Genomic DNA, 23,368 nt, shown 5'->3' on the forward strand with positions numbered 1-23,368 from the left:
ATTTATACAGGAACTACTGGAAAACAGATCTAAACCCTGCAAAAGACAAACATCATGGTTCTAGAACTAAAACACAGATGACTATAGATGGGTTGGGCAGACATCGGGTCCGAAATCCTCGGACCATGTTAACACACATCTACATAGCCGCCCCATCGAAGACCTCGCAAGGAAGTGAAGTCTTATGGAGACAAAGAGGTTCATCGTTGCCATGGAGGGCAGACACTCACCCCCCCCACCCCCCGAAAATCTCGATAGACGACCTCATCATGATAACCTTACGAAATTTCTATTTGATTATAACACAAACAATTGTCTATTTAAAAGCATATTTGTCTTGAGGTAAAGGACTTTTGATTCTTAACTCACTATTGCATCTGTAGCATCCTCCTAGTTTGAACCAATCTGCTCTTTTCAGTTCATCCTAACCAACCACTTATCTCCTTTAGGAACTTGAACATGGATGTGTCTTTCCGTGGAAAATCTCCTCAGACCTTTAATATCATTTTATGCTTGTAGGCCTTGATGCACAATTTCATCCTTTCACCCCCGGTCTTGTCGAATTGATAGGATTTATTTATTACATATTCGGCTTGACACATCTCGAATCTAACAACATGATCTCACACCGCCCATTTTGTATGAATTGCAATTTCTTACCAACAAAACCCGTTCTAAGACGCTCCAAACATTATTTGGCATGTTCATTATAAAATCATATATTTATTGAGAGCACTCACCTTTTGTATGAATTTTCATAAAAAGACAGAGACCTTAATCAGACAAACATCTCCCGAATATGTAAGAGGATGGGATGTTTCCCCATGGTTGGGAAATCCGGACTCTTCGTAATCTCGGATTCTCGGATGTCTGCATCGGTACCAGATCGAATCGACAAAATACAATTTGTTATTCCGGTGGACAGACATTCCAGTGCTATGATACCGCAAAGACATGATACAGAAAACTTCTAACAAATCAACCACTAATCATTAAATGGTAGCCAAATCTCATACCGTCAAATGGGTATCACCACCAAAATCTCCTTGATGCATCAAGAATGTCCAATACTCCAATGATACAGATTCTTAATTATCGTGGTCGAACATTTTTACGTTTTTCTACTCTTTTGTCTGACTTCAGCACTTCATTTCCCTCCATTTCAGATCTTCAACTCTCCCTGTCTCGACCATGACTTCAGAGACTCGATTCGCTCTCTTCGTGATTTTCGCAGCTCTCGCGACCTCCGCACGAATTGCAGGAGCTTCGCCGGAAGATCAGCGCTACAGTGTCGGAGATGTTGTTCCGTTGTTCGTCAACAAGATTGGTCCCTTGAATAATCCCAGGTACGTACTTCCGTCCTTTTTGAATTCCTTGTTATTTCCATTTCGTGATTACAGTTCTCGTCGAATTTGCAAGCCTAGTGCGGATTATCTACCTCTGTTGCTGCAGTGACTAGGTTTCAGTTTGATTGTATTGCACAAGTACATTACTTGGTTCTTTCGTAATTCCGTCGTATCTAGGTAGTTAGGGTTATATCTGTTAGGATATTGAAGGTTTTTGTGAATGTTGCCTTAGAAAAGCATTAATTTGTTCTCCTTTTTTAGAAGTCGGCTTTATTTGAATTTAATTTGGAGTCAAATCTCAATAAAAATTAAATGCTGCTTTCTACATGCTTGTTTGACCTTAGAACGTAAAGTTGCTTACTTTTTTATTTTTGGTGGGAAAGAAATTTCATTAGGCGCAAGGCCAACAAACAACAAAATCCAACAGGAGACACAACAAAAAGGACAAACAGCTGAAAGGGGCAACAAGAAAACAAAACCAAACTAACAACTAAAACTACCAAAGAAAACTAAAACACACTTAGACTAAGAAATCTCCAGAATCACGTAAGATGCTTTGGACCCAACCAGGTAAAGTTGATCATTGGAGATAAGAGATTACGGATTGATCAAATAGCAAATGCCAAACAACTCAAGTATAACATAATTAGTGCGTGTCTTGCATGCAATTCGTACTCAAGTTACTGAGTAATGATTGCAAAATGTTTAGTTTCAACATGGATTCTTGAAGTCTCAAACCTAATGTCATCTATACAGTTTTCTCATAGGATTCCCGGTGCAACGTTTTTTGGTTGATGTTTCTATTAATTTATTTTTCCATCTTTCTTTGAACACCAGACTTTTCCCCTCCATCTAGTTATTGATAATTTGATTTTCAATTGTTTTCTCTGTAGAAAACTATTGTTTGCCCGGTGGCTTTTCAACATTCAATATGTAACTGTTCTAAACTTCATGTTTCATCATCTACTTGGGAGACTTTCTATGCAGTATGACAAGCTTTTTTTTTTCCAGAAATGATCAGGAAGAAAAATAGTTACAAGGCAGCAAGGCAAAATAAGGTGACAGGGAACCACTTTGTTTCCTAGTGGCTGCCTTTGATGTACCAATCAGTGAGATCCTTAGCGGGAGTCAAAACCTGGGTATGTTGGGACAGTCTGAGAATTCATCTAAGTGGGTGATCATAGTGACAGGATCAGCCTCTTTGTCGGACAAAGGTAATGATCGGGGATGCACTCTCACTGATGGAAACCAAGACTGCCGGCAGCCGATTTCAATCGTTAAGATTTGTTTTGCAAAGTATATTTTATATGAGATATAAAAGTATATATATTATGGTTTCTAAAATGTTTGCAAGAAGGTTTTAATTCCCAGGATCCATATAAGTGGAGAGTGCAACACTGTTCCTTGCAGCCGAGGGAGAGGTCCTCTCTTGTCGGGCAGTGTATGATCATTATGGGCTGAGAGGTTAAGTGTAAGACCATTGAGGATAATACCTGATGGGCTAATCTTGCATCTGCCCACAGTCCCTGGGTGTTACAAGGTGGCTTGGCCTAGGGACCACTTAGGGTAAGTGTTGGGCTCATAGAGCCCATTTGATGGGTTTCAGGGGGTGCACTGTTCATAGCAGTGTATTCGGCCAGGCCTTGTAACAAATGCTGGGCCGAACCCATGTGGTTGATGTGTAGATCAATGCTTGGGTCCCACGCCATACAAGGAAGCCCAACTGGGCAGCAGTTAGGAAGGTTAAGTGAGCACATAAGCTTAATGGGCCTAAAGCCCATTTCGAACTAGGCTATTTAATTAGTTAAATATGGGGCGAATTCTGAGATGGATTAGCAGATAGGATAGGGTCTTAACCCTATCCACTCAGAGAGTCCAGATCTGAATGTGATTCAGATCTAGAAACCTCCTAATGAGATTAGGAGGTTGTTAATCTAATCTGCAGATAAGATAAGGGTTTATCCTTATCACCTAAAGGGATGTCTGATCCAAATCAAATTTGGATCAACAAGTCCTAATTGGATTAAGAGCTGATCCTTTAGGGTTACGAGAAAAAAAAGGGGGCGGCAGCTTTTGGTAGAGATAATTCACATCCTCCTTGAGAGCTGAAAACACAGAAGAAAGAATTAAGCAACCCTGCAAAATCCTTTCTTGCTGCCCTGTTTGCCAGTTCGATCTCCAGTTGTGGGAGAAGTCAAGATTCGATCTTGACATCAGTTCTTTGAGAAAGAATTGATAGGAAACTGTGCTCACGTGCCATCCTGCTGTTTCTTGCGAATGACAGAATTCTTGGAGAAGAATACTGCTGATTCTGCTCCATCCTGCACTGTGCCATCTTCAGTGGGAGCAGTCTTTGGATCCTTCCTTGGGCGTGAACACCTTCGTTGGGAGATATTACTTCTCCGTATCAGGTATAATCTTCTCCTATTACTTTTTGTTCAAATCTGGTTCAGTTTATGGTTCAAGATTGATCCTTGAAAATATGATTTTCTAAATAGGGAATGTGATTCCCAATTGAAAGGGAGAGAAAAATTTTTGAAATTCGCCCATTTATTCCGCAAGATTTGGGCGTCCATACGATGGATCTCTCATCTCTTCATGTTGGTCTTGACCCCAGGGCTTCTCACTTCTCTCCTTGGAAATCCATTATTGAGTCCTACTTGCCTTTGTCCTTTCATTAGGGAGTGGTGAGATAGTGATTCATCTATACATCTCCTGCCATTTTTGTTTCTTATATTTGGGATTGGTTCTCCTCTCTCTTTGGTTGCAAGTGGAATCTTCCCTTGTGTGTGGTGAACCTTTTTGAATTTAGTTTCTTCCAACAACCAAAGAAGAAGGGTAGGGTGATGTAGAGAACAATAAGAGCAGTTGTCTTGTGGTTGGTTTGGGAAGGAAGAAATAACAGGATCTTCCAAGGGCAAGAAAAAACAAAGAAGAATTTATTGAGGGAATTACCATCAAGATCATACATTGGCTGAAAGCTGTGGATCTTTTCAAGGACTTCTCTTTTGTTGACTTAATTAGAGGCTGGAGTGCTATAGTTGTTTCCTCTTCCTCATCTCCCATAGTTTAAGAAAGAAAGCTGGTCCCCACCTCTACATTTTAGGGTGAAATTGAATTTTGATGGAAGCTTTGTAGGTAATCAGGTCCTTCAGGAGTTGGGGTGTGTTTTGAGATAAGGAAGAGTTTTGGCCCTTTACTCGGGCCCAATTGGTGTAGGAGATTCTTTAAGGGAAGAAGTGAAGGCCCTACTCCAAGGTCTCAGATTGGCAAAACAATGTGGACTGCAACAACTAGAAGTGAAAGGAGACTCCAAGCTGGTAATAGGTTGGCTGCAAACAAGAAGCATGGGAATGTAGTCCTTCAAACAGCCTCTAATAGAAATTATGTGTTTAGCAAGGGAGTTTGGGATGCAGTTTAGATGGACTAGAATATCAGCAAATGGAATGAATAGCACTTTCACTTTAGCAAAGCAAGGAGTCAATAGGGAGAGTCCTTGTTTTGGGCTTGTTTGTAAGACTGCTTTATTTTTTAGGGTTTACCATCCTTTCTTTGGGTGGTGACAATTGTACTCTTTTTTATTTCTTTTGAAGGGCTACACAACATAGTTGTCAAGGCGACACCTAGGCGACAAGGTGCCCTTTGAGGCTCACGTCGCCTAATTGCCAAGCAGTTTTGTACTTTCTATTATAAAATACTTTTTTATTCTTTTATTTTTTGACATTATAATTATATAATTATAAAATAGACATTATTAAACTAAAATATTCATTTTGTGTGTTTATATACTAATTTCTTTTTATTATTTTCTTATTTGTTAGGGTTTAATCAATACAAACTTTGCTAAATGCTGTTTTGAACCCCCAAAGACTTCAAAACCTGAACCAATAAGTAAGGGAGAACTTAAAATTTTGTCTAATCAACACATTTTCTTCTTCTTCTTCTTTTTCTTCTTTACTACTACTACTACTACTTCTTTGATGAAAAAGGAAATATGGTTATGGTACCTAGGGAATTTCCCTAGGATCTATGTTTTCTATATAAAAAAATCCATCGACTAGGCGACTAGGCGACTAGGCGACAAGGTGTCCCCCTATCGCCTAGCCTTGCCTTGGCACCTTGAAAACTATGCTACACAATGGGGGGTAGCCCATCCCCCAACCAATCCCAAGTCTCTGCTACGACCAGCAGGAGACCTTACCAACCAGCTGCTTGTACTCTTTATTTAATCTAGTAAATGAAAGTTATTGTTTCCTATAAAAAATATTAATCGAAGGTGATTCCCATATTTCTGTAATTTCTTTTTCTTTTAATGAAATTTTTTATTTGCTACCAAAAAAATATTTAAAATCATGAATCTATGGAAACAAATCATGTACCTGACCCCATATAGTTGGGATAAGGCTTGGAAGATGTACCTGACCCCATATAGTTGGGATAAGGCTTGGAAGATGATTGCATCCATGGGAATAAGCAAAGTAAAACACATTGAATCAATAATGCAAGGAAGTATTGCAGCAAGAATCTAAGATAAGTAATGGATAGCATACTAATATATGCACTATATTATTTTATGTATTATAGAGCACACATAAATAGGTCTGCAAACGGATCAGATCGGATTCGGTAAAGGGCATATCCGATCCGATCTGATAAGAAATCTGACTGATCCAAATCCGGTAAGAATCCATTAGATTTTCAAAACTATGATTCAAATTCGAATTCGAATATCTTATTGGATATCTGATTCGATTAGAATTGTAATAAAGGAATTTTATGATATAATATAAATATTATATTATATTATTTATATAATATAATAATATATTATAGTATAAGAAATAATATATAAAATACATATAGAATATGCATATATATTATATAAATAATATATAATATATAATATTTCATAACTAATGGATCAGATCAGGGTATATCCAAATTCGATCCATTAACTAAATAGATCAACTTTTCCGATCCAACCCAATTTGTTAGGATCAAGGGAGGTATCCAAATTCGGCTGTTATCGGATTCGGATTTGGATCTGATCTGACTTATTTGCAGCCCTACACATAAATTCCAACAACATATACAGCAGATGATAAGGTGCCTGCCTTGCCCTTTTCCTTGACTTATGAAGTATCTTGTTGCCTAGTCATTTTTCAAGAACCTATCCAAGAACAAAACAAGAAGGTTAACCACTAGCTGTTTCCATGATTTGAACCCTAGTCACCCAAGTCGCAATGGGGCGACCCAACCATTGCGCCAAGGCCTACCCTCAGATGTCTCCTTGAAACTATTGGAAGATATTCCATCTTCTAGATGGTTTGTCTAGCTTGGTTGGTTATGTCATTGTTTAAATCCCATTGACAGCCTACACTACTATTTATTTTTTTGGATGAGCTGGACTCCAACAGGTGATCTCATAATTGCGATACCCACAGTGATTTTTAGATTACCAATATTTATTTACTACTTCAACCATGAGATCTTGTTTGACCCAACAACAATAATCACAAGTTCAAAATAATACAACTATGATAGGTTTCAAGTTATTACAATTTCTACTAGCCTACTGCTACCATGACTACTAGTATTGGCATTGAAGATTATTTGTTTTGTTCATATTGTCCTTTACTTTGTTTAAATAATTATTCATATTTAGATATCTCTTCACTTCATCCAAGGCTTCCAAGTGTCATCATTCAGAACATGCAGGGAGGGATATCAAATTCTTCATAATGCATTTTCACAACTTTGTCACAAAATCAGGACTAATAGAAATTGCTATTAGAGTTTATTGCAAGTTAGGAAAAAATGCTGTTAATATTTACTAAGAACTTGCCGGTGGTTAACCTTCTTGTTTTGTTCTTGGATAGGTTCTTGAGAATTTTCATTCTCATTTTGGTCTTTATGTTATTTTAATGTAATTGTTGTTCTATTGCAGTGAGACATACCAGTATTATGATTTGCCGTTCTGCCAACCAGGTTTGCCTTTTAAGTTCTCTGGAAGGATGCTACTATAAGATAAAAATTGGAGTAAGGGTCAGATGAGTTTTATACATTCAATATTTCAATACCATGTACCTATTACCAAAAGAGTAAGCATAAATGTTGTTAATTTTGACAGCCCAATTAACTGGTCAACCATAGGATGGACCACATTCTTAAAACCACTGTTTAAGTGATATACAAGAAAGTGGATTCCTTTTGAATTATTTCATCTGATTTTGGGACATCCCAAAATTTAAACTAATAAAATGGATAGAATCATCCAATTGGTGTTCTTTTGGGTGGTTTTCTTGTCCCAGAGATGATTTTTATGACCCGGCTCTCAATTAGATGTTCTGTACTTTGAGTTCATGTGCGTAGTTAATAGATAACTGTACCATTTATTAATGGTATGTTGTCAGTTGTTTATGTATTCAGATTTAGTACCATAAGGGTACTATTGTAACTTCTCCTCTGTTCATATTGTTCGACTGTACTAGTATAAATAATAAAATCATTCTTTCGCCCCCTAAGTTCTGGAGGGCTTTCAGTCACTCGACTCATCTCTTTTCTCTCTTCTCCTCTCCTCTCTTCACTTGCTCTTGCTCAACATGGTATCAGAGCAAGTCGTCCAGGCCTGAAGGGTGGTGTCAAGCTAACTATTGTTGCATCCAGTGCTGTCTCCAATCGAACTCCTGATCTGGTGAAGTCAGTTCGACCCAGAAGTTACATAGTCTTTTCGTCTTCCAGCCTAGAAATTGCTCATCTTCTGTTCGGATGCCTATTGTTTGCTAAATTGTTTGATGACTGTTTGGCTACCCTACTGTTGTCTGTTCAACTGATGAACTGATGAACTGTTTGATGCCTATTGTTTGTGGACTATCATCCTTGTCTGTTCGGATAGCCATTGTTTGCTGAACTGTTTGATGACTGTTTGGCTACCCTACTGTTGTCTGTTCGACTGATGAATTGTTCGGCTGCCCTACTGTTAAGCGACTATATTCCTTAACACAATAACTGTATTCAAACTTTTTTGTTGTTGGTATTGTGGACTGTTGATGGTCTGTTTTAGCCGACTAATTGTCTGCTCAACATCAATCTTATTAAGCCCTACTAAGTAGGTCATTCAGACCTGTTCTTGTACTGCAACAGCAGTGTGCAAGCTTGTTTCAGTGAAGCCGTAGGTTAGAAGGACCTGTTTCAGTACTGCAACAGCAGTGTTCAGTTTGTTATTTGTTCTCAGTGAAGCTGTAGGTCAGAAGGACCTGTTCTTGTACTGCAACAGCAGTGTTCTTTCTTTTGTTCTCAGTGAAACCGGTGGTCAAAAGGACCTATCTCTGAAATAGTCTTGTATGGTTGTGCCGTTTTTGGTTGCTGTTTCAACTTTTTATTCAGATATCATGGGTAGTGAAGATTCAGCCACATCTGGAGTTTCCTCAATGCTGAATGGAATGGGTGGGGGTGACTTATCCTTTCCCATGGTTGTTGTCCCTCTTGATGGTTTAAATTACCTGGAGTGGTCAAGAGGGATCAAATTATACATCATTGCAAGGGGGAAGATAGGTTATATTAATGAGAGGATAAAAGAACTATCCTCCGGGAGTGCTGAATATGATAGATGGAATCAAGAGAACAGTATTGTTATGTCCTGGCTCTTGGTGTCCATGCAACCCCAAATCAGGAAGAATTTCATGTGGGCTGAAACAATGAATGAAATCTGGGAACAAGCAAAGTCTACATATTCAGAATTGCGACACTATGCCAAAATTTATCAACTGCAGGCATCATCTTCTACTTGTAGACAGGGGGAGAGGTGTTTATCGGTCTATTACTCTGACTTAACATCTGTCTGGAAGGAGTTGGATCACTACCAGAGTGTGGATTGGAAGTGTGATGAGGATGCTAAGAAGTACAAACAGCTTGTCTCCCAGCAAAGGGTGTTTGCATTCTTACATGGTCTGAATCCTATGTATGAATCTATCAGGGTTCAGATTCTCAGCTCTAAGGATCTCTCTTCTGTTCAAGAAGTCTATGCTCTTGTACAATCTGAAGAAAGCAGGAGAAATTTGATGAACAACCCCGGTGGGGATGCTGTTATGTTAGTTGCAAAAGGAGGTGTATCCACTAGTGTGGGATCTTCTTCCCGGAAAGGAGATCTCCAGAAAAAAACAGAAGATAAAGAAAAATTGTGGTGCACTCATTGCCAGAAACCCCGACACACCAAAGATACCTATTGGGATCTTCATGGGAAACCAAAATGGGCTCAAGATCTGATTAAGAAACAAGGTTCAGAGGTGAATAAGAAGTACGGACAGCAAAGTACAAAGAAACATCACATGGCCAACATGGTTACTCGGGAGAATCAACCCCCCATTTCTACTGTGGCTCAGACACATCTCACTGGACCTGACCCGAGGGAGGACATTATGAATTCCTTCCGTGACCATTTAGAGCTCTATGGTAGAGCAATTCGTCAGATGGATACTCCTCCCTCAACCTCATTTGCATCTACTTCAGGTAACCCTACCACTGCTTTCCATGTTGCTTCTCACACCCCTGACTCTCCATGGATCATTGATTCTGGAGCATCAAAACATATGACTGGTACGTCCTCTTACTTTCAAACCTATCACCCTCTTTCTAGAAGAGACAAGGTGAGACTAGCCGATGGATCATACTCTTCCATAGCTGGTCAAGGAACTCTCTCTCTTCCTCTTGGCCTTACCCTTTCTGATGTCCTTCATGTTCCAAATTTTCCCATTAATTTGTTCTCTGTTAGTAGTGTTACTAATTCCTTGAATTGCTCAGTGACCTTTTTCCCTTCTCATTGTGTGATTCAGGATCTGGCCTCGGGGAGGACGATTGGTAGGGGTCGTATGGCTGATGGACTTTACATGCTGGAGAATAATGATGGTGTGTTCATGTTACAGAGTGTATGAGTCAGTCCTGTAAGAAAAAAGTCGATTTATGGCATTGTCGTCTTGGTCATTTGTCTTTTGAGTCTTTGAAAGTTGTATTCCTAGAACTGTTTAAGTCAATGTCTGTTTCTGATTTTTCTTGTCAAACGTGTCAGTTGAGTAAGCACTGTAGAACTCATTTTCTTCAAAGAAATAGTAAATTTGAATCTCCGTTTCACATTGTTCATTCTGATGTGTGGGGCCCTGTTACTTTACCATCTGAGAGTGGTTACAAGTATTTCATTACCCTCATTGATGATTATTCCAGATATACTTGGGTATACCCGATGCGAACCAGAGAAGAAGTACCAAAAATCATTCAAGATTTCCAGCGGATGGTCTTCACTCAATTTCAAACTGAAATCCAAATTTTCCAATAAGACAATGCAAAAGAATTTTTTCATAGTGACCTCACGGAATTTTTTGCTTCGCATGGTTCCCTTCACCGTAGCTCTTGTGCCCGCACACCACAACAAAATGGTGTGGCCGAACGGAAGAACCGACATCTCCTTGAAGTGGCTCGAGGTTTGCTACTTCATATGAATGTTCCCAAACGGTTTTGGCTTGAAACTGTTCTTTGTTCCACTTACCTTATAAACCGTATGCCCTCTCGTCGGTTAGAGTACAAAGCCCCACATCAACTTCTCTTTCCTAAGGCTCCCCTTCTTTCTGTTCCTTCTCGTGTCTTTGGTTGCCGGTGTTTTGTCCAAAATCTGTCTCCCACCCGTGGGAAATTGGATTCTCGTGCTATCCCTTGCATATTTCTTGGTTACTCCTTCACTCAAAAGGGATACCGTTGTTTTGATCCTGTTTCTCATAAATTCTATGTCTCCATGAATGTTTCTTTCTTTGAAGATGAGCCTTTCTATCCTGTTTCTCCTCAGGGGGAGTGTAGGCATGAGGAGAAACTGGTTTAGCTTCCCTCTCTCCCTGACCCTCCACCTTTTCGTGTTTTTTCTCGTCGTCGCAGAGGCCAACCAAATTCAAGAGCTGTAGAGAATCCGGAAGCTATACCTCTAGTGCCACCAGACTCCTCGGGGGAAGATCATACTCACTCAGGTATTTTGGCTCCCAATGATGTCCTTGAATCTATTGACCGTCCTATTGCTCACAAGAAGGGTGTTAGATTGTGCACCACTAAACATCCCATTTCCAACTTTGTCTCCTATGAGAACATTTCATCATCATTCCGTGCCTTCCTTACCTCTATTGACAGTGTCCCTATCCCTAAGAATGTGGCAGAAGCTCTTTCAGTTCCTGAATGGACAAATGCCATGAGGGAAGAAATTAATGCCCTTCACAAAAATGGCACATGGGATCTTGTTGATCTTCCTAAGGGAAAGGTTCCAGTTGGATGTAAATGGGTGTTCACAGTCAAGCATAAGGTTGATGGAACAGTGGAAAGGTATAAAGCTCGCTTAGTGGCAAAGGGATTTACTCAAGTGTATGGAGTTGATTATGCAAAAACTTTTGCCCCCGTTGCCAAGATGAATTCCATTAGAGTCTTTTTCTCTCTTGCGGCTAATCTGGATTGGGTTTTACACCAGCTGGACATGAAGAATGCATTATTGAATGGTGACCTTGAAGAGGAAGTGTACATGATTCAACCTCCTGGTTTTCTAGCCCAAGGCAATGAACAAAAAGTGTGCAAGTTGAAGAAGTCCTTATACGGGCTGAAACAATCACCAAGAGCTTGGTTCAGCAGATTCCATGTGGCAGTTCAGCAGAAAGGATACAAGCAATGTCAATCAGATCACACACTGTTTGTGAAAAAAGAAGAAGGTAAAATTGCTGCTCTAATTGTATATGTGGATGACATAATTGTTACTAGTGATTGGGAGGATGAAATTCAGAAATTGAAACTTTTTCTTGCCACTCAATTTGAAGTGAAGGATCTAGGACCTGCCAGATACTTCCTTGGAATTGAAGTTGCCCGATCAAAGAAGGGTATCTTCATTTCTCAAAGGAAATACGTCCTAGATTTACTTTAGGACACTGGAAAGATGGGGGTGAAGCCAGTTGACTCTCCCATTGACCCCAACCACAAATTAGGTGACAACTGTGGTGAATCGCTCAAGGATGTGAAACAGTTTCAGAGACTTGTAAGGAGATTGTTATACCTTTCTATGACTCGCCCAGACATTGCATACGCTGTTGGTGTCCTCAGCCAGTTCATGCATGCTCCTAGGTCTTCTCATCTTGAAGCAGCTGAGAGATTCCTCCGATATCTAAAGAAGTATCCGGGTACTGGTTTGTTGTTTCAAAAGCACGAACATTTGAAAGTTGAAGTTTATACAAATGCAGATTGGGCTGGATCCCAAAGTGACAGAAAGTCTACCAGTGGCTACTGCACCTTTATAGGAGGGAACCTTGTTACATGGAGGAGTAAAAAGCAAAATGTGGTAGCTAGATCTAGTGCTGAAGCTGAATATCGTGCTATGGCCCACGGGGTTGCTGAAGGCATGTGGATAAAGAATTTGTTGGGGGAGTTGGGTTTCCCAGTGACCAAACCTGTAACTCTATTTTGTGATAACAAAGCAGTTATAAGCATTGCTGCCAATCCGGTGCTACATGATAGAACAAAGCACATCGAAGTTGACAAGCATTTTATCAGAGAGAAAGTTATCACAGGCGAAGTGTGTACCCCCTATGTCACTTCTGAGAACCAGCTTGCAGACATCTTTACAAAGGGTTTAAACCTTTCCAGACATCATGATCTTTGTGACAAGTTGGGCATGATTGATATCTGTGCTCCAACTTGAGGGGGAGTGTTGTCAGTTGTTTATGTATTCAGATTTAGTACCATAAGGGTACTGTTGTAATTTCTCCTCTATTCATATTGTTTGACTGTACTAGTATAAATAATAAAATCATTCTTTCGCCCCCTAAGTTATGGAGGACTTTCAGTCACTCGATTCATCTCTTTTCTCTCTTTTCATCTCCTCTCTTCACTTGATCTTGCTCAACATGGTATAATACTAGAGTGAAAATCATCTGTAACCATTTTAAACCTGAGATGATGGATGTCCATTTTCACAATTTGCAGATAAAATAACCAAAAAGAGAGAAACACTTATGGAAGTTCTGAATGGTGATCACATGGCTACTTCTCTATATGCATTGAACTTCAGGGAGAATAAAACTCTGGAGATTCTTTGTGAGAAGAAGCTAAATAGTAACGACGTTGCAGAGTTTAAAGATGCTATCAGTAATGATTATTACTTTCAGATGACATATGATGATCTTCCATTATGGGGGTTTATTGGTAAAATTGAAGACAACCTGTTGGTTCCTAATGAGACTTGGCCAAATTATTATCTCTTCAGACATGTCCAATTTGATGTTCTTTACAATGAGAACCGAGTTATAGAAATAAGTGCTTTTAGTGATCCAACATATACTGTGGATATCACTGATGGTGTTGAAACCAATGTCAAGTTCACTTACTCGGTCTTTTGGAGTGCAACTTCAACTCGGTTTGAGAATCGGATGGGAAAATATTTGAGATCTTCTTTACATCCACAGAGTGTACAGCTTCATTGGTTCTCAATCATTAATTCTGTTATCATCATTATGCTTTCAGTAGGGACATTTGTCATGCTGTTTCTGCAGAAGCTCAAGAATGATATCACAAAGTAATACATCTAGTTCTTTCACTTGTGAGTGTTGCAATATAGCTCTAAAACAGGCAGTTGGCATTTTCTGTGTAGTATTTATTACTTGAAATTACAGGTATTCTGTTGTTGATGAAGAAGAGGATATGCAAGAAGTTGGTTGGAAGCATATTCATGGTGATGTATTCAGATTTCCTCCATACACATCCTTGTTCTGTGCTGTCCTGGGAACTGGTACTCAGCTGTTGACCCTGTAAGCTATTCTGAAGCATTGCTTTTCCACAATTATAATGCTTATTTTTTTCATAAACTGCAGTTAAAAGAAATTTTTGTATAAGTTAAGTGATGTGAGTCATAAGATTATCCAGATAAAGAAGGGTTGTGTCAGCTTCACATTTAGCATTAAAAATTCTGCCAAACTCTTATGATGATTCCCTTTTGTCCTATCTGGTGCTGATGGATGTTCTGCAGTCTGAGTCTTCATGATTATATTGGCCATTATGCATCATGCCCATGCATGTAGCAGTAGCATACATGCAGATGATTTGACTTATTCTTTGATTAGTAATATGGAAATATTTTTTCCCTGGATGACTTCTTGGATGGTTATGAGTTTATTGAGTGCTGAATCCCAGGTGAATGAAGTATGCATATCTTAGTGTATTAGTTAGGTCTCTGCACGGCTATACTGGAAAGTTAGCTATTGGGTAGTTTTTTGGTCACTTGGGGGCATCAAATTGTTATATGCACCCTCCTTTTGCCTGTAGTATATGTACAGCTTTCATCCATGGGCCTTGTTATATGACACTTGGTACAATTATTGTCTTGTTCATATATTTTATCTGAAGTCACGTGCACCTTTTTCAGGGTTTTCTTTGTATTTGTTCTGGTTTTTCTGGGGGTCCTCTATCCTTACAACCGTGGAGCACTTTCTTCTTCTCTTGTCATCATTTATGCAATTACATCCTTGATTGGTGGCTATGTTGCTTCTTCATTCCATGCTCAATTGGCAACAACTAAATGGGTAATAGCTTCATGTACATACCTGCTATTTTACTTCTTTATCAACTTGTATGTTCACCCTTTCTAATCATGTTGCTGAGGTCATTTCTTGCAGGGAAAGACTCTCCTTCTAACTGGGATACTCTACCTTGGTCCAGTAATTTTGACATTTTCTGTTCTGAATACAGTTGCCATATCCTATGGGGCCACAGCTGCTCTCCCATTTGGCACCATTCTTGTGTTTATTCTCATATGGATACTAGTTACTGTCCCACTGCTCACCTTGGGTGGCATGTTTGGGTATGTTTTTAGGTCTGAATTTCAAGCACCTTGTGCTACCCGGAGTTGCCCAAAAGAGATCCCACCATTACCTTGGTATAGCAAGACACCAAGTCAGATGTTTCTTGGTGGTCTTTTACCATTTTGTGCAGTGTTCATTGAGTTGCACTACATATACACAAGCTTATGGAGCCATAAGATCCACACAGACACTAGCATTCTTTTTATCTTGTTCATCCTCCTCATCGTACTCACTGCAATCCTGAGTGTTGGGATGACATACATTCAGCTTTCAGGAGAAGACCATCAATGGTGGTGGAGGTATATATTTAAATCTTGGTTCATGAACTTTTTATCTTTAATTTCAAATTCTTGTGGCTAGAAATGTATATTTATGTTGACTTGGAGGTAAGTTGTACCTCTGTATGTTCTTGTCTCTATGGAGTTCTGTAAGTCAGCTTGGTTAATGGAGGTTAAATTCATTAACTTCATGAAGAGTGCAGCTTGGGGTATACATGAAACTGCGTGTTTCCTTTCACTTTTTATTGTGTGGCTATGCCCTTCTTTCTGCAAGTTAAAATAATCCCTCTATTCTGCATATTATCTTTTTGTTTACTTTTTCCCCTATCCATCTGATGCAGATCTGTGCTACGTGGGGGTTCAGCTTCCATTTTCATGTATGGCTATTCCATTATGTTCTATGCCAGGTCAAGCATGACTGGTTCTATGCAACTTTTGTTCTTTTTAGGCTACAATGCTTGTATATGCTATGCTTTCTTCCTGATGCTTGGGACCATTGGTTTCCATGCGTCATTGCTATTTGTCCGCCGTATATACCATGCTGTCAAGTGTGACTGAAAGATCCTCTCACTTCAACTGCGTTCATGTTCAATGGGTGATGGGCCATGTGGTGGCCATTGTTTCAAGGGATATTCCTCCAAGCTCCAATTTCTGTACTGAATGAGAAGACTCAATGTATCAGAAGCATGGCATTGATGACAAGCTGGTTTTTTGTACCATACTGTGTTCAATATTACCAAATTCATGCAATTCTGCCGAATCTGCCTACAGAGAGAACTTCTCAGAACATGCATTTGGACATTGAAATAGCTAACGGTTTTGAATCCAATTTGACAAAATTAGATATTTGATTACCTCTGAAAGAGATGGTAAAGCAGCTAATGTATAGATTGTAGATTTTCATGGTTATTGTTTCTAGTTTCTGAGGTTGCTTGTATGAGCACCAGATCGGTATACTTTCCACTTTGCTTGGCTTGGAAAACACGACTCATTTAAGCAAAGCCATATGTGACGAAGCAGGCACAGAGACATGTTTCTGCACATCTGTTTTTTGCATGTAGAATTTAGAAACTAGGGAGGTGTTATGCAACATGAATGCTTTTGTTTTCATTTGTTTTTGAAATTGCCACAGCAAGAAGCAAAAACATGTTCTTGAATTGTATTTTTGTTTTTGAGAAGTAAAAACAAATGGTTTTATGTTTTGAAACCATCAAAATGATGGTTTATAAAACAAAAACAAACTTTGTAGTACAAGAAACAAACTCTGCTACTCTGCCCGTCTTCGGTGGGACCAAAAGCCGATAACCTGTGTGCTCTGAGGATATGAAATTTAAGCGAGGCCATATGTGACATAGTAGGCACAGAGACATTTTCTTGCTAGCAAGTGCTGTGGATTGAGTTATTTATTTTCAAACATTTTCTTGTTTCTTTTTCCCATACCAATCTTATTATTTTTTGCAAATATTAAATACTAGCCGAATTTCTGTTTTGGGATGCCTGGAAAAAAAAAAAAAGCAAGAGAAACAAAAAGCACATATATAACCAAGAAGATTTTTCTCCTTATGTTTTTCTATTTGATGAATTAAATTATTATGAAACTAGATGGTTTTGATTAGTTTTTGATACTTCCAACACGAAAACATATTATTGAAGAGTAACCCCTTAAGTCATGTTATCGGGTCAGGTGTCAAGTCTGCTCTAATTGGCGTAAGGACTAACCAATCGGGTTTTTGGAAATTCACAATTTCGTGTAGAATCAAATTGCTTCACTTTTATAAATTAAAAGATTCGTCTTCTCTAGTTTACCCTGGATCCTCGACAAGCATCTCATTTACTAGGGTCTGGATCCAGGTTTTGGGGTCCAACTCCAGCCCTGTTGGCAGGTACATGCTAAATGCCAACCAAGAGAGTGAGAAACAGGCTTTGGACACAGAAACAGGACCAATGTAATGAATCTAGGGGCCCCATAACTTTCCATGTATACTATGTTTCAAGCATTGCACCTAGCCACCTACTATCTGGTGGGTCATGGGTGAGATTTTTTTTTAATTCATCATTTTAGTGCATTTAATTGGACCGTAATGAAAAGTTAAGTCAAATGCTTAAAACCAATCGGATTGGGTTGATTTTGGGTGCCAATTCTTGATACATGGAACGGGTTACGAGACCCATCAATGGGTTATATGCCCCCACACTTATTTTTTTTTAAAGCCCCACACCCGATATTTAGCTATTGGAGACTAAGATTATATATGAATTCTATATTAAGGAATTCTGGCCTTGTCTAAGTTTATACAACTGGATTCATTGATGCATTTAATTTAGTTGAAGTTTATGTTTTTGCAGGTAGGTTTTTGTGGTGCAATGGTAGAATGGGGCCTTATTGTATTTATAAAAGATTGGATAAGGTTTTTTGACTTTTTTCTCATATATATACATATATATATATATATATTGGATTTGTTTCCAAATTTGATTGCCGGAGCTTGTCATAAATGGGGGTCTGGCCATGAACTTGTTTATCTAATTCTTAATTCTAATGTAATTGTTAGACCTAAACCGTTTAGATTTTTTTTTGGAGGTGGTTAGGAGAGGAAGATTGAATTAATATCAATAAGAAAAGGGTTGATGTTTGGTTATATTTGGTTTGAAGGAAAAGATAGGGAAAGGAAAGGAAAGGAAGGGAAACATGTACATACCTTGTATAGATTTTCCTGCCTTTCCCTTTCTTTCCCTACATTTTACTTCAAACCAAACACATGGTTTAATGTTAATGGGGTATAGAATTGGTGTCAAACTTGATTCTATAAAAACAACTTAAAAGATAGAATTATTATAAGTTTGGGGATGTCTAACAAAAAAGTTGAATGGACTGAAAACAAATGGAATTGAACTTTAGGCTGCATTTGGAAACGATGCAAATGGAGTGTAAATCTCAGTGCAGGGTAAATTTGCACTTTGGTTCACTTTTGCCTGTGTTTGGAAACATTACATTTATGCATTGACAAATGGCAGACCAATGCATATTTACAATGATAATAAGATGTAAAAGTGCATCAATAAAAAAGAAATAAATTTGCATTCAAGTGGGCTTTTGATAAAAAAAAAAAGTATATGCTTTATTGAAATTCATGTTTGCATCCATTACAGTTAAAAGTTTGTTTGGTAAGAAGATAAATTTGTCAATGCAAAACTAACCCAACTTTGCAATTTATATGAACTGTTTTACACTCTACATATTTGCATTCACACTTATTTGCATCATTTCCAAACGCAGCCTTAGGAATTGGGGATTGAAGGTGATAATTGATTTCCAATTAAGATCCTTCTTTATTTAAAAGAGTACAAATATAAATATGTGAAATGCAAAACCTTGTATTTTGTATCATTTTGTAAGTATTTGCATTGTACATATCTATATTTGCACTATTCTCAAATTATACAGTGCAAAACCTTGTATATGGTATTTTTAAACCTTATATTTACATTGTACATATTTATTTGCACTCTTCCCAAACTAAGTCTAAAAGATTTGAACCTTTTAGTTCTAATCTTAACCTGTTTGAGTTAGTCATTACTGATATAGACAATGAGATATTAATTGCTATCCAAACCATGAAGGAAGTTAATGAGATTGTGAATTCGATTGGTTTTAAGGTTAGTTGGTTTTTGTATGTGTTTTGAGTTCTAGTTTTTTCTGTCCTTATTAATAATAGGAACTTTGATTTTTTTTTTTCTCTCTCTAGTGTTCTTCATGAAGTACCCTTTATCCCCTAATTGTTTATTTTGGCTACGAAGGGCTTTATTAGACTTTTTCTTAGGGCCAATGTAGAAATTCTCCTGGTAAGTGGGTGTATATTATTAGTTGCAAAAAAAAAGTGGGTGTCAATTGAATTTGTTTGCAAATGGTGCACATCCATTCTATGGTTTTCATTCAACTTCCAAGGAATAATATTGATAAAATCCAAAGATAATTTTGGTGGAAAGGTTCTGATGAAAAATATAGATTTAAATGGAATAAGAGGAATAACTTATGTGCACTAGGAAGTCCATCTTATGGGTTTCCTTGCTTAGATCTAATATCTGGTTCTTCTTGACATTGGAATATTAATAAGCTTAATGATACTCATGTGTTCAGAAATAAAAGAAATGATAATTTGATTTAATTAGTAACCAGTCTGGCTTGTTTAATATGAGATATTTCTATTTGGAGGAATGGATGGTTTATATGTATAGATTGAGTGAGTGATGATATCTAAAATTCAATTACTGTGCATTCGCTGATATTGGTTGCATGTTAAATCTAGATCTCAAACAATCATGTTAGAGATGTTTTTATTTTCATCAGAGTGTACTTTCACATTTAACAAGTTTATCCATCCTTTTTGTTACCATAGTTTCTCCAAGGCCATTTTGTTTACTAATTCTTCGAGTATTACTATTTCAGAAAGTCATTTTTCTTCTGTTTTAAATTTTATTTTCTTTTTCTTTTTCGTTTGAATGATATATATGGTGTGCAAGAAATGATGTGGTGTTCAGTATTGTTGACTCCAATGGTGCAACTTGGATGCACCCAACCTGACTAGACCTGTTCATGGGCCGGGCTGGGCCGGGCTTTTAGTGTTCATTAACAGGAAAATAATAGGCCCGAGCCCGAGCCCGGTCCAACCAACGGGCCTAGAACTTGGGCCCGAGCCCGGCCCTGATAAAAAGCCCGAAGCCTGAGACCGAGTCCGAAGCCTGACCTAATAAAAGAAAATCAAAATTTTCCCTATTCAAATAGACATTATCTATTTTAATTCAGGTGTTTTTTTCCCTATTTAAATGAACAATGGGCCTACAAGTGAATCAACAACATTCTCAAATCAAAAAAATTATTCAAATGGACATCACATAGGGTTTTTACTTAGGTTTAACTATAGATCGGGCCGGGTTTACTTAGGTTTAACTATAGGTCGGGCTGGGCCGGGCTTGGGCCAGGCTATTTTGGCAAAGCCCGAGCCCAGCTCGAATTTTATGCGGGTCGGGCTTTTTGGCCCGAGGTTAAGCCCGCGGGCCAAAAAACCTGTTCAAGCCCGTCCGGGGGTCGGGCCGGGCCGAGCCAGCCCATCGGGCCACCCGGCCCATGAACAGGTCTAAACCTGACACCGGACTGGCCCATTCCACTATTTTAAATGGGTTGGGCTTGGGATTTTCGATCCTTGAGCCAGGCCTGTGCCTGAAACATTAATTTTGTTTTATTTTTCAGGTTGGGTACGAATTAGCCCTGTAACCTGAGCCCGTCTTAGCCTTAATCTAATCCTAGCCTAACCCAAGTCTAGCTTAACCAAACATACACACATACATGAATGTCAAATTTCAATTTGAGCTGATTGATGACCAACCCAAATATGTCAAATTAAACTTAGCCCAATCCATCCAACTTGCACCCCTACTTGACCGTAACCAAGGATTAAAGTATCGGTATCGGGTATTGCATCAGACAACTCGGATATGGATATGGACGAAAAAGATGAAAATGCATTGATACACTAGGAAAATACATACAAATTCCATAAATACAATAATATCATTAAATTTAAGATCAAAATAATCATAAATAGTATATAAATACATAGGAAATATATATTTTAGTGATATATATAAAGAAATATATTATAATTAATATATCATGATGCATAGATATCATATAATTTTATTTATAATGCATCAATCAAGAGTCCAAGGCACTAAACATATGCACCTATTGTATTTTAATTATTATATAAATTATTTTTATTTTACTTTTTTAATTTTAACAAAAAGTCAACTAAATATTAAATTCTCAAATACAAATTAAAATATTAATTAATAATTTATAAAAATATAATCTTAACTTAAAGTATATCAAATATGTTAAAATTTATAATATACATATCATATAAAAATTCATAATTTTTAATTACTAAAATAATTATTCCTTTATTAATATTTTACTTATATAATTTTTCTAATATGAAAAATATTTTTTGAAATAAATGTAGATTAATGGATTAGATAAATTCAATTTAATTTTATATTCTTAAATATTTTATAAACAATATTTTTTCTTTTTTATAAATAATAAATATGTTGTTATTACTTATTAATATAAATGAAAGTATTAATTAATAATTTGTAAAAGTATATAAAAATTTTAATATGCAAATCTATAAATTTTAAGTATTAAAATAAATTTTCTATTCTTAATATTTTATTTGTATAATTTTCTTGATATTAAAAATCATTTTTATATAAACATGGATTCGATAGACTATTTATTGTATTAGTTTATAAAATACTATTGTTTGAATATTATTATTTTAAAATTTTAGTTTTTTTTTGTATTTGTTTTGAAATTTTAGTTAAAGTTGTTAAATATAAACATGTGCTTTTTGTTAAAATCGCATGTAGATACAGAAGTTAATAAACTTTATTTTATTTACTATCACAAGGATAAACGTGATTTAGTGGCTTAAAATTGCATTTAAGGTGCAAGGCTTTGGCGTGCTCTGGTTATCCGAGTTTGAATCACCAAGCCTGCACTTTTTCATAGAGAAACATTGTGCATTGATGTGTAGCGGCCTTTATCGGTGCATATTGGCCTGTATTGCTACAATACATACTACCCACGGGATACGCTTCTGTTTGTGGTAGTGAAAATTTTTTTTCATATTAATTACTTGAATTTTACATATATCATAGTTAAAATAGAAATTAAAAATTTACAAAACTAACAATATGATTAAAAATAAACTTAAATGTTTGTAGTAAATGTGCACTTGCATTGCATGTGGAAATTTTAAATTATAATAACAAATTATTATTATTACTATTATAATTAAATTATGTATTCCATTTTTGTCATAAATAAAAAGAATTTTTATTTTAACAATTAGTTTTATTTAATATGATGAATATATAACATTAGAAATATTTCCAAATGTTTTTGACAAAATTTTACATTTTTTTATTTTTTGTGTTTCATATTTTTTTAAATATTTTTTATTCAATTATGACTTCATGAGTCTTTTGAAAAGTTGGATCATTGACCCGCCATCTAGATAAGAAAATAGCTTTTCTTTTGAATCAATTTTAAATTATATATTTCATCTAAATTATATAAATAATTTTTAATTATCACACTTTATTTTTGTTTGACATAATTAATATAAAATTTTTTTATATATTATTTTGATTACTTATACTTTTTTAATGATTTAGTATTTAACCATCATATCATTGATTAATCCGTTTGACCCAAACCACTAACCCACCACTCAAAAAGGAAAATATTTTGATTTCTAGGCTGACATTAAATTTTGTATTACATTTTCATCATTGATAAAATTATTTCTTATGTATGAAACTTATTTTTGTTCAATATAATGAATTTATAATATTAGAGATGTACCCAATATTTTATTTTTATAAACATATAGCATTAGATATGTGTTCAAAATTTTCTCTATTTTTTTATTTTTGTGATTCTTTGTATTTTCTATTTTAAAATTTTTATTATTTGACTATGCCATCATTTCATTTCTAGGTTGATTTTAAATTTGGCATTCCATTTTCATGGTTAATAAAAATACTTCTTACATTACAAACTTATTGTTGTTTAGCATAATGAATATACAATATTAGAGATATCCCAATTCTTTTTTTTTGTATTATATATTTTATTTATTTTAAATTTTTATTATTTAATTATGGTATTGTTTATTAACCCATTTGACCCCAAATGATTGAATTACTTACCCAACACTGGGAGGGAAAAAATGGTTTTGTTTTTAAAGTACTTTTCAAAATATTTATTTTATACTATTAAAGTTAATGTTATGAATTTAATTAATAGAAT

General features: G+C 36.5%; 1 protein-coding gene across 2 annotated transcripts; it reads left to right on the forward strand.

The window, feature by feature from the left end:
- Window positions 1-765: 765 nt before the first annotated feature.
- Window positions 766-16,646, forward strand: LOC104607678 (transmembrane 9 superfamily member 2-like). Of its 2 annotated transcripts, XM_088899307.1 has the most exons (8): window positions 766-1,026; window positions 1,167-1,346; window positions 7,294-7,334; window positions 13,341-13,929; window positions 14,027-14,161; window positions 14,776-14,932; window positions 15,026-15,510; window positions 15,831-16,646. In XM_088899307.1, the coding sequence occupies exons 2-8, from the start codon at window positions 1,192-1,194 to the stop codon at window positions 16,045-16,047; spliced, it is 1,779 nt and encodes a 592-aa protein (XP_088755433.1). In that variant the 5' UTR covers window positions 766-1,026; window positions 1,167-1,191; the 3' UTR covers window positions 16,048-16,646. The 2 variants fall into 2 exon arrangements, with proteins under 2 accessions (XP_088755433.1, XP_010271661.1); XM_010273359.3 differs by lacking the exon at window positions 766-1,026 and having other exon boundaries at window positions 1,047-1,346.
- Window positions 16,647-23,368: the final 6,722 nt, after the last annotated feature.

The sequence above is a fragment of the Nelumbo nucifera genome, chromosome 2 (assembly GCF_055504915.1).
Source record: "Nelumbo nucifera cultivar China Antique chromosome 2, China Antique-T2T, whole genome shotgun sequence".
In the NCBI taxonomy this organism is placed as follows: Eukaryota; Viridiplantae; Streptophyta; class Magnoliopsida; order Proteales; family Nelumbonaceae; genus Nelumbo; species Nelumbo nucifera.

Coding starts and splice junctions, on each gene's coding strand:
- LOC104607678 (XM_088899307.1), top strand. CDS start 1,192: ATGACTTCAGAGACTCGATTCGCTCTCTTCGTGATTTTCGCAGCTCTC. Junction 7,335..13,340: donor TTTGCCGTTCTGCCAACCAG/GTTTGCCTTTTA, acceptor CACAATTTGCAG/ATAAAATAACCAAAAAGAGA. Junction 14,933..15,025: donor AATTGGCAACAACTAAATGG/GTAATAGCTTCA, acceptor CATTTCTTGCAG/GGAAAGACTCTCCTTCTAAC.